The following is a 12,318-nucleotide window of genomic DNA, read 5'->3' on the forward strand; positions in this document are numbered from 1 at the left end:
TCACTAAAGACAGTTGTTGTTATAATATAACACACACATACAGGCCACTCATAAATGACAGCTGCTAGTCGCTCCCCCACACAGGGATGTTTATTTTTCAGCTGATATTGAAGAGCCGGAGTGACACAGGGCGCTTCTCGAGTCTCACAGCGCCTCCTGACTTCCTGTGCCACTGAGGCTCCGGGCTACTCAGCGAAATGGCTGCGTTCCTGCGAGCTCGTAAATATGTCCGTTGTGTTGTCCGTTTCTCCGACCGTGAACTGTAAACGGTAATACTGACCGCCTGTGAAGATAACAAGGAGACTTACTGGCCAGGTTGTCATGGTGGGTCACCGTGTTTTTGGCAGTTATGCAGCGAAAAGTGTTAGCGAGCTAGCGAGCTAATGTAGCTAACGTCACCTGGCTTCTTTTAATGCTACCTGCAGCTCAGCCGAGCTGTAAGCTAACTAGTTTACTAACTAGTTACGAAAGTAGTTGATTTACAACACTTGGCGCCTACATTTAGATGCAAGACCCTCAAATCAACGATATGCAGATTAATTCACAGTATTATACACCGAGGTTAGCATCGCAGACTGTTAAGCTAAATATGGTTGTGTTACCTGAGTTGCTTCTAAATCAGGCCCACAGCAGAACTTTATAGTTTCTATTTTTTGCAACAAGTTTGACCACTTTGACAGTTTGTATGTTAAAGAAAAATGAAACTTATTTACCGCAACATGAACAGGGAAGTGTGCTGTAATAACAAGGAGCATCAAACTGTCAACAAAAAACGGTGTGCAATGCATATAAAGCAACGTGTACTTACAATATTGTTGTTTATTACGTATTTCATATGCATTTTAAATCGATTTTGTTTAGGGAGTAGCAGTGTAATTAACTTCAACCCAAAGTGAGCTAAATGCATATATTAATGTTTATGTTTATTAAGTTTGGTTACATGAGGCTTGCCATTCTAGTCTCTAAATTTATCACCTTATTGACTGCTATATACAGGATGTCTGATAATCTGTTTTTTATATAAATAGTTAACCGTAAATTAATTTTTTTAAATTATAACTTCGGTTTCGTGTGCAGGCTGACGAAAATGCAGATATTGAAAGTACAGTAGAGGATGAAGATGAAAGTTCAGATGATCCAGATCTTCAGGTGAGCAGCATAAATTATGGTTTGTGCAACACTCTAGGGCTGTGCTTCATTAAATTTTACTTCCAAGGAGCCACATTTTCTTGCAATTTATTTATTTAGTCATAAAAGCACACAGTGGTGTTAGTGGAAGGTAAGCGTGGTAAGAAGACATTCTTGAGGGGACACAGGGAGAAAAGACTGAGATGTGTCAGATTACACAAAACTTGCACTGACAATCAGTGACAGCAGGTCTGATGGAGTGATGGGTCTAATTTTAAATTCTTCTTTTAAATTGTCATCAATATGTACAGTTGAAGCCAGGAGAGTGGTACAACAGTGGGTGTCTGCTGCCGTCTATATAACATGGTGGAGGTGCTGTTATTTTGATCCATCATGCAAAACCATCTATAAAGCTTCTGATTGTCAACAGCTTCATTTTTCAGCATAACAATGATCCCAAACACACTACCAATGTAGTAAAAACATACCTGCAGAGAAAAACACACTATGCTATCAGTCAGGGCTGGGGCCTCCCCAGAGCCTGGAGCAGTACATCTAACTTATCTTCTGAAAATAAAACAAAAACTGCAGTGTCATTAATGCATAAAGGTCAAGAAAACTACAATATTCCTAAAAGCGAACCTGTACTGTGCATCAGTGTATCCTTCGAGCTAGCACTGAAATCACTAACAAAAACATTTCTTTTGGCCAAAGATAAGATATGTTATCCCCTCATGTACTTATTTGTTTAAAGTGGCAAAACCTGCGCTGTATGCAAAACATGGCAGCCAAATTAATTCTCATATGTTAGGCAGGTACAATGAAAGACGAGGAGGACTTAATTTTGTTTGTTTGCAACGATTATAGCCTGTTATAGCCTATTTGTAAACCAAATAGGCTATAACAGCAGTGTTAAAGTTCAACTAAGCATGGATAAGCTGAAACCTTTCTTTGGCACTCACTCTATTAATGTTGTAATCGAATTCCAGCTGGAGCTCAATGTGTTCAGAGCTCAGTGGATGTCTGAGCTCAAACCGAGCTCTGGAGCGAGTGGAACGAGCAACCGACTGCTCCAAGCCAAAGGTCTGAGGAAGGCTCAAGAAATTGCTAGAGAGGAAAAGGCAAGTTGGGGAATTATTTTTTTTCTAGCTGTAAGCTTGCATGTGTTGTCGATTATTATCAGCTGTTAAATGACTGACGAGAGTCACCTTCCCTCAGGCCACAGAGCTGTTCTTGAGAGCTGCTCAGGAGGAGCAGAATGGAGCTGTCTATGAAGGTATGCGCTACATAGGATACAGATGGCACTTTACCACAAATAAAAATAACTCTTTAGAAGTTAACAACTCTTTATCCTTACCCGCCGTCCATTTAGTTCTGTAATTTCTCTGAGGTTGTTTGATTTGTTTCTCATGTCTAATCTGATGTTTTTACTTGCAGCTATCAAATTTTATCGCATGGCTATGCAGCTTGTTCCTGACATTGAGTTTAAAATCAACTACAGCCGTCCTCCTGATGCAGACAGAGGTGGAGGGAACTAGTAAGCTACTTTATTTTGTTTAATCTTACCGCAGGTCTGTTTTGTGACAGCATGTTTTCAGACATTAAGTTGTTCTAAAATTATAGTCTTATGCAAATCGCTTTCTTTTCGGGGATCATTTTCCCCTGTGAGGTAATTAAGATGCTAAACAGAGAGCTGCTATATTAATTATTATTGAAATTATACTAGTAGTATAAAGGCTGAACTACGGCTGCTCAATCGAATTTTAATCACGATTACGATCTGGGCTTTCAACGATCATTAAAAATGACTGAGCCGATTATTAGCCCCTCCCTCGTGCTTTACTCTCGCGCTGCTCCGTGTGGCAAATCGAGCGCACCTCTCTGCATTTCGAACACGTGCCACAACAATTACCGGTAAGAAGACCCAAGGGAAGCTCGGAAAGCTAAGCAGAAGTTACTTGGGGAGGAGAGTGACTGCCGTTGGTTGAAAAGAGAGGTAAAAAAAAAAAAAAACTTCAGTGGTGTGGAAACATTATGGGTTCTACTTGTCGTGGATCAAGTAGACATAGTGTGTAAACTTTGCTACGGTGTCGTAGCCGCACCACAGAGCAACACTGCAAAGTTCACTAAACATAGATGTTTACATTTTTCATTTATTTTTTATATTGCAAACATTTGCCCTGTTATCAGTATTTGCACACTATTTTATATTATTTTTTAAAGTCATTATTCAATACATTGTTATTGTTAACCCTTTAAATCCCTGTAGAACCGGAACTGCGTAAGCTAGCGCAATAATTTGTTTTGCATATGAAACCGGAGGAGTTGTACTTATATCTTATGCCATCAGCTTGTCCTCGGTCACGGTTTCCTTCCACATAAAGCTTTTCAAAAATTGCATAAAAAGCGCTTGCAGGAACAAAAACATAATATTCCAGAAACAGCTGTTCGTAACACTTCCCACAATGAAAAAGACGTCAACGCGAGCTATCGTATGTCCGCCATTTCCTGTCCGAAACCGGAAGTGACGTCATTTTCGCGGAAAATGTAGTTTTTTACTTGTAGGCCTTAAAAGCCTATACTGGTGTTTTTATAAGTCATGTTTGACTTTTCTGAATAGTTGCTGGGATGCTTAGAACTCGAATTGCACTGCTGGAAATAGTTTATTTTGATGCACATGCTGTTTTCTTTGCAAATTTGCATCATAGGATTGTTTTTTGTTTTCCCTGCAGTATATAAAAATTGCTATATCCCCAAAATAAAACTATGAAGACACTCAAAATAAATTTCCTGTTCTTCTAAACTATTTTTTGCAACTTTTTTGTATTTAAAGTTTTGAGGGATAAGCCTCTTAAATTTCCCCAAGTAGAAATATATATGTTAAAAAAAAACAACGATTTTCAATTTTTTTGTAGTTTATTGCACTTTTTTGTAATTAATGTAATTACTATGGACTTAATGCATACATATTATTAAAATATGGGCTATAACAGTTGTATTGATGTATAGCAACTTGAAATGCTCCCAAAAATGGCACTACAGCATGTAAAAAAAAAAAAAAAAAAATGAAAAAAAAGCTCTGGCGGACTTGGTTCTATGGTAGGTCTTAAAGGGTTAAATAAATATCGTCAAATAATCGAGATCTCAATTTCAGTGAAAATAATTGTGATTATCATTTTTGCCATAATCGAGCAGCCCTAGGCTGAACTTATAATGAGGGTGTGAGGAGGATCACTCAGCTGGATTAAAACTTAAGCTGCCCCATTTACAACAACAACAAAAGCAACTTTTCTTTCTTTGCTTTAGTTTGGTAGGTGAATAATATAGTGTGCTGGCTTGTATGAGAGCAGTGCATAGTCTAATTTCTTAAACTGAGCATACTGTGTTTATTTTTCTTTTTTGCAGCATGGAGGATAGTGATGCTGATGGGGAGATCGAGGATCTACTTGCCTACTTCGAGCAGCAGCTATCTGTGGAAGGCTCATTTCCAAAGATCTGCACTCCTGAGGTTGAAATGACTCAGGTGCACATTTCAGGTAAAAAACTCTAATGTAATTTCATTGTAAACCTCTCGAGTCATAATAAACACATAGCCATTATCATTCTTTTCTTTTTTTGATTGCAGCTTTGCCACGGGAAATCCTGATGTACATATTTCGGTGGGTTGTATCAAGCGATCTGGACATGCGCGCTCTGGAGCAGCTGTCTTTGGTTTGCCGTGGGTTTTACATTTGTGCAAGGTCAGCCTCGCTTTCAAAGAAATCAGCTGGATGACAAATTATTTGTCAGCAAGCTCAGCTTTTGACAAAATTGCCAATTTTATATCAGGCAATAAAGGATCTCATGGTGCTGTGAGCTCTTAATTTTTTGTTTCGCTTTCATTCTCTCTCCAGAGACCCTGAGATTTGGCGCTTGGCTTGTTTAAGAGTTTGGGGACGGAAGTGCACTAAACTTGTACCCTTCACATCTTGGAGGGAGATGTTCCTGCAAAGGCCCAGAGTCCGTTTTGATGGTAATTACTACTGACACCTCAGGTTTCTAAACCCACATTAGTGCAGGAAAATACCAAAGGTACTGTTTTGTAACAGATACAAAATGATTTAAGAGCTAGAGTGTCATAGAAATTTTTTTTTTTTTTTATCAAGACAGATACCACAAGCGTGCTTATCAAGTAAAATTTTCCACGTAATGTTTTTTTTAATTTTTTTATAGCAGTTTATTTCAAATCACGTTGGCCTAGAGACCTGGCAGCGACCATCTCCCAACCACTGTTGAAGAGGGAAAAGAGCAGTTGCTAGCAATTGCTAACTTGAAATTTGTCACAGAGAAATATGGTGCTGTCGAAAACCACCTCGTGATTGCAATCTTCAGTAGTTTGCATGGAGGCTGATCTGCAAGCATATGTCAGCTACTCGGTGGAGATCATTCACCTTCAAAATAAAAATTTCAGATTTTTAAACGTGTGGTTACAGTGGTAAAACCCAAGTTTTACTGTGAAGGGGAATGTTTTTTCACTACATCATGGAGTGTAACTGTACAGTGTTTGCAGACGAGTCTGTGTCTTCCATGTAAACTATGGGGAATCTGCTAGTGACCCGAAGCAAACGAAAGGAGGTTTTTGGGGCAGAAATTTCTTTGTGACTAATTTCATTTGGTGGGAAATTCATATTTGTGTCGCCAACTGGTCTCTAGGTATAAGGACTTCATGAAAGTTTGCCACCCACGTTTGCATACCTGCTCTTAACTTGCAGTTCACTGTTGCCCCCTGCAGTGTGAGGCAGCTGCTGGAAGGGTACTGAGTTTCAGTACATAAAAAGACCGCAGGAATAATGTTACGGGTGTAATACTTCTTTATGCTGCAAACTTTTAGATGATTGTTACATGCAGCTAACAACAGTTGAGAGCTAAATGCCTCAAATTACCAGCCACTAGTGTTGTTTTTTGCTGATGCTTTTAGAAGTTATTGCTGCCATATTCAATGTAAACGAATTACTGGATGATTCATTTTCTTTCCACAGGTGTGTATATCAGCAAAACATCGTACATTCGCCAAGGAGAGGAATCACTGGATGGATTTTACAGGGCTTGGCACCATGTTGAATACTACAGGTAAATATTTGAGTGTAGTCTTTATTTATTGTGAGTTGTAACGAAACCACAGATGACATTTTTGACAGTGACGACCAGAGATGGGCAGTAACGCGTTACTGTAATCCGATTACTTTTTTCAAGTAACGAGTAAAGTAAGGGATTACTATTGCAAAAACGGTAATTAGATTACCGTTACTTTCCCGTAGGAACACTGCGTTACTAAAACCGTGATTTTTTTTTTTTTTTTTTTTTTTTTTTTTTTTGCAAGAATGTCTCATGACAGTGACGTAAGCAAGTGCGACGTTGGTGACAACAGCTGTGTGCAGATCAACAATGGATAATATATCGAGTGCGGGAGAGAGTATGAGCGTGCAGCGTTTAAAGTGTGGAAGTACCGACCTTACTTTGAATTTGATTCCATAAAAAGTGACAAAAACATTAGCGTCCATCGTGCGTGGGAAGAAAACTTATTTTTACAGCGAAAAAAACCTCTAAACTTCCAAGCAAGCACCAAGTGTGCTACGACGTAATGGGAAAGTCACAGAGAAACTCGCGGATTCTTCCACTGACCGCTGCGGCACACCTGCACCAGGGTAAACCTCCGCCTACCCTACTCCTGCTTTACAGGTGAAAATAGAGCAAAAGGACTTTATTTATTTTCTGCTGTGTTTTACTTGCATCTATTTGAAAGAGTGAGTGTAAACACAAAAAATATTTTATTTTATGTGCTGGAATGTGCAGAAAATAGGTTTAAATGTTAAACTAATTTCTTCCAGTCAGAGAATGTTGCATATAATAAAATTTTTGCTTGATGCATAAAGTTAAAAGATTAAAACTAATAAAACAAGTTTTAAAAAGATGCTTTTCCATTTGGTTACATTTTGTATGATTGATTATGTAGAAAAAGTAGAATTGGGCTGAAAGATCTATGGCTTTATCACCTATTCAGGTTGTAAATCGTGTTTTTAAAAAGTAACTAAGTAATTAATTACTTTTGAAAGTAAGTAATCAGTAAAGTAACGGGATTACTTTTTGGGGGAAGTAATCAGTAATTAGTTACTGATTACTTTTTTCACGTAACTTGACAAACACTGGTGATGACATTGTTACCTCAGGTACCTCCGCTTCTTCCCTGATGGCCACGTCATCATGCTGACCACCCCTGAGGAGCCTTTGTCCGTTGTTCCCCGTTTGCGTACCAGGAACACCAGGTACACCTCATCTTTTCTCTAAACTCAGCTGGACCCATAGAGAGTATAAAGGATTGACAATTGTTTAATTGTGCTTCATTTCTCAGAATGGATTCAGTTCTGCTCGGTCACTTCCGTCTCTCACAGGAGACAGGCAATCAAACCAAAGTTTTTGCTGTTGTCTGCAAGAAAAAAGATGAGGTAAGGAAATGTTTGAGGCATTTGAGGGGTGGGAGATGAATAGATAACCATATATGTATAATAAGGCCAGCTCATTGAGTAAATGAAACCTCAATAAATGGAAGTGGTTAAAAAAAGTCATGTTTAAAACAGTGCAAATACAGTTGCAGTTACACAATTTGGGGAATTTTCCCCTTGAAAAAAATTACATAGTTTAATCCTAGTACCTCATTCATCAGTGTGTTAGCATGTCTGTTTCTTTTCATGGAAGAAGTTGGCCTCTTATTGGCCTCTACTCGAACACAAATAAGTTATTTAGCGTGCAGTACATGGCTGCACCAGCGTTGTGCTTGTCAAAAACATTCCTGCATAACATTACATTGCATTACATAAACACAACACTGTTAAATGTATTGTTATAGTTTACTAGGTCTAAAATGATTTCCCCCTACACAAGTTATACTTCTACTAATGTGTGAGGGTGCTAAAGACTGCAGCATTGACCCACGGGTGCTGACAGAATCTATGCCTCTGTTCGAAGCACCCAGAGCCCGGGAAAAAAACGCTTTATTTATGTTACGGATACAGTTAGAAACAAAATCTGAAATAACTGAATCTCAGCTGTGAGTTTGGCTTAATCTCTTCTGGTTGATTGCCAGCTTTGTAGTTATCACATTTCTGGCAGGTTTACAGTATATTCGGCATTCTTAGGTGCCATGTCTCTGAGAGCATCTGCTGTGAATTCCAGTTTTCCATAATATTTCACCTAACCTGTCGGATTACGTCTGAACTTGTAAACCGCATCTGTTGACAGAAAGCGACCGACTTCCAAAGGAATCGGTTCTGCAGGCGGAACCCAGCTCCGGAGGCTGAACACAGCTTTCACGTGGGACTGGCTCTGTCCTCTGGGGGGCATCAGAGTTTTAGTAAGCTTGTGTGGATCCACCATTCCTGCCACATCACTTACAAGTAAGTCACAGGACTGCTAATAGAAGTGACCAAGAAGGGAAAAAATGTCAATTTCTGTTCTAAACCTGACCGTGATTATGCTTTTAGGTTGACTGGGGAAACGGTCATTACTACTTTTGACCTGGACAGGATGTACACACCCTTCTTCTTTGCACGTGTGAAGAGTTACACTGCTTTCTCTGAGCAGCCTCTCTAAGCAGACCCTGCACATGATCTCACGAAGACCACAGCAGAGATTGAGTCATCGTTGCATCAAAAACTCACGTACTTCTCAGCCTGTTTTAATTTGTGCTGCAGCTGCTTTATGGTGTTGCTGTTTGAACCCTCACGTTTTCTAAATGAAAGCATGTCATTCTTTCAGGTACACTTTAGAGAAAAATACTTATTTTCTGATTTCAGAAATTGTGGTAATATGCTGAGAGCTAAAATAATTAGCAGAATTTCCCACCTGTTCCAAGCAATGAATGTTCATACTGTTTTTGTTTTGTTGTGCACTTTCTTCCTCAAATAAACAGTGATGAACAAAACAGCCTCGCTGCTGTGTTGGGGCTTTCTTTTACTCAAAATTGATAGATTACAGAAAACCTACAATAGAAAACCTATTACACAACATGAGTTCAACAGAAAGCATTGCAGATTTAATTTCATGCTTCTACATCATTTGTCTCTTTGAGGACACGTGGGTTTAATCCACACATTACATTTTCTCTGAACTGAGCAGATCAAACAGGATTTACAGGAAAAAACCCCAAAAACAATAAATGTGAAAGTTGTTTGGATTAGTCTGAAATCATTTGTAGCTTTACTAGAGCTGGTGGCTGATCTAAAACTCTATGAAAATGGCAGTTGCCAGTTTTTTGGTGGTTCACAGTAAACTGAAGGAAAAGGTCAATAAACGGCTTCTTTTACAGCAATCCTGAATCACTGCGATGAAGCCATCGTTTGGTCATTTAGCCGGCACTGATTCATGGGAAAAGCAGTGGGAGGATAATGAGGAAATTGCCTAATAATACCTCCAGAAAACCACACCAGTAAGCAGTTATTGTTTCTGACTCATGCTGGACACAATATCATTTTCCCATAGCAAGAGTTTGAGAAATTAGTTTGAGGCAAATTACCTGAACGGCCACTTGAACGTTTGTCTGTTTCACAAGTCTTTAAAATATCACTGTTTGCATGTTTACATTTCAATGACATGTTCGAGTTTGTTTACCATTTATGTAACAGTGTAAAAATGTACAGTTATTGCTATTAATGTGGGTTTCCCTGTCTGCATCCCCTAATCCCAACCGGGCGCTCCTCCCTGAGCCTGTTTCTGCTGGAGTTTTCTTCCTGTTAAAAGGGAGTTTTTGTTTTCATTTCTTTCAGACTTTTTGCTTTTCATTCAGTTAACTTTCCAACATTAGTTTGTTAATTTTACTTTAGTTTTTATTTATTGAAAATGTTTAATTTCCATTGGTTTTAGTCGTAGTTTTAGCCTTTAATATGTCAAAGGTAAGATAAAAAGAAATAAATCAGCACATGTATTGCAAAAAATATGAATATGTCTATCAAAGCCTCATGAGGTATTTTTTTCCCCAAACACTAAATCTAAACATGCATTTACTTTGTTTTAGTTGGTTTTCCAAGTTAAAAGAGGATTTGTTTTATTTTTTCAGAGGTCTAATTGTTATTTGTATTTCAGTTTACTTTTTTTTTTTTTACATCTAGTTTTACAGGGTTTTTTTTTGTTTACTTTCAGTTACCTATAATAACTCTGTTATTGATGGAGCAGCAGGAGATCTGATAACCAAACCTTGTTTTTACCTGTGCTTATGTTAGAGAGACTGTGGGGGGGGGGGCGAATCTAAACATTGCATACTGTACTGCTGATTTTATAAACGTCAATAATGTACTCTGACCTCTGGATGTCCTCAGGCCGTGGCCTCTAAAAATCAGTGAGTAAGTCATTGTTTGAATAGTGGCTGGCCAGCAGATACGCCACCAAAGCTCACAAACAGTGGCTCTGTCCTCCAAACGCGACCTCAGTGTGACTCACGGCTCTCCAGTGCATCAAGTTTGCATGCAGTGCTCGTGAGGAGGAGAACAGGGCAAATGGAAAAAACTTTGGGGTGAGGGTGGGTCATTGTCTCAACATATACTGTGTAGACTGAGTCGAAACGACGCTGACTGACCTCGGTAACAGAGGGGAAGAGACTTTTTTTCTGTCCCCACACCATTAAATAAAAACTTTGTAAGACAAAGCTCCCAAAGAGCTAGTTGGAATAGTTTCATGTGTAAGTGAGAAAGCTGTGCAGGGTGTGACCCCCTCACTCTGGCCTCATGTCTGCTTTCTGAGGTCAGACATTTGGTCACAACATCCTGATTAAATCCACAGTGAGCGAGCACAGACAGAGAGACATAGAAATTGATAATCTCCTGAGAATCATAAAAAATCACACCGAATACAAGTTTTATTTTGAAAAGGTTAAAATTACTATTCTGAACTAAACTGAATTTAGGAATCTCACACTGAGAAGAAAAAAAGATTATCAATCAAAACATTATTAAAAATGAATAATTTAACATCCTTTCTTGCTATAAAATGTGGAAACTGCAATGCTTATGACTTTGAAAATAAAGTCTATGTTGTCTATCAAATCCCTACAAATGTGGCATCACTAGAAAGTCGAGGATGTCCTCTTGACTGTACACCAGGACTCAAATAGATGCATTAATGTTGTTTGGTATAGAGCTCTCAGACTCATGTCCAATAATATATTGCTGGGTCTGGATCATATTTAAAAACCAAATAAAAGCACAATGCCCTGATATGCAGATCATTCAAAACTATAACTACAAGAGCTATAACTTATTTGGAAGCTTTAATGCAAACAAGAAGTTTTCAAAAAGTTGGGTACAGGGAGAACAAGAATTCTGCCGATGTTACGTAATGGGGAAAAACCCACAGCTGGTGAAGCTTCTCAAAACTAATATGATTATTCAGTAAAATGCTTGGGTGTGGGGAAAAAAATCCCAGAGAGGTTGTTTCATGTCTCAAATTAAAGCTGGAAAGAATTTCAGGATTTCATAAACTAAAGGAAAATATCATTAAAGATTCAGACAGTCCAGACTGACATCTGCACACATGGGACAAGACTGAAAGCTAATATTGGAAGGTTATTTTGGAGCCCTGCATTAAACACAGGCGTGATTCTGTAGTGGGAATCGATCATTGCTCGGGTTCAGGATCACTTCTGAAAGACAGTCAGTGAACACTGACATGCTAAAAAAGAGAAATGTTTACAAAAGACACAGAAATGCTTCTGCCTCCTTTGGGCCTGAGGGCTGCGGAGAAGAAGTAAAGCATATTGGGATTTGGCCAGTAAATTAATTTAAGAAAATGTGAGTGCCACATCATAGCTTAAAGAGAAGAGGGAACATGCAGCTTGTGTCGCCAAAAACTAGGTGCGTTAATATGGTATAGAAATTTATGAAGGCACCTGTATTGTTCAACGATTCAAATTTCTGACTAACGTATGCTGCCATTCTTTTTTCCCCAATGCAACAGGCCTCACTTATCTTCAAAACTGATAGCAAACTGCATGTATTCCAAATGCACGGCTGTGTAGCAGCAGTGAAAAACACTGAAAACATGCATATTTTTTAATGTCGTTATATAAAATGACAATTAAAATGATTGGTTCATTGATGTGTAAATCATTTAATGTTGCAGCGGTTTACTTAAATTACTTTTGCACTGCTTGATCAATAATAACTT

At 38.6% G+C, this 12,318-nt stretch overlaps 1 protein-coding gene across 1 annotated transcript; it reads left to right on the forward strand.

The window, feature by feature from the left end:
- The first annotated feature begins 63 nt into the window (after window positions 1-63).
- On the forward strand, window positions 64-9,089 carry fbxo9 (F-box protein 9). Its single transcript, XM_004555941.5, has 13 exons — window positions 64-324; window positions 1,078-1,149; window positions 2,118-2,249; window positions 2,347-2,404; window positions 2,566-2,665; window positions 4,534-4,664; window positions 4,754-4,868; window positions 5,022-5,140; window positions 6,147-6,237; window positions 7,335-7,430; window positions 7,517-7,610; window positions 8,404-8,558; window positions 8,646-9,089. The coding sequence occupies exons 1-13, from the start codon at window positions 322-324 to the stop codon at window positions 8,752-8,754; spliced, it is 1,275 nt and encodes a 424-aa protein (XP_004555998.1). The 5' UTR covers window positions 64-321; the 3' UTR covers window positions 8,755-9,089.
- Window positions 9,090-12,318: the final 3,229 nt, after the last annotated feature.

Source organism: Maylandia zebra, linkage group LG13, assembly GCF_041146795.1.
Source record: "Maylandia zebra isolate NMK-2024a linkage group LG13, Mzebra_GT3a, whole genome shotgun sequence".
Taxonomy (NCBI): domain Eukaryota; kingdom Metazoa; phylum Chordata; class Actinopteri; order Cichliformes; family Cichlidae; genus Maylandia; species Maylandia zebra.

Coding starts and splice junctions, on each gene's coding strand:
- fbxo9 (XM_004555941.5), top strand. Junction 2,666..4,533: donor GACAGAGGTGGAGGGAACTA/GTAAGCTACTTT, acceptor TCTTTTTTGCAG/CATGGAGGATAGTGATGCTG. Junction 4,665..4,753: donor GACTCAGGTGCACATTTCAG/GTAAAAAACTCT, acceptor TTTTGATTGCAG/CTTTGCCACGGGAAATCCTG.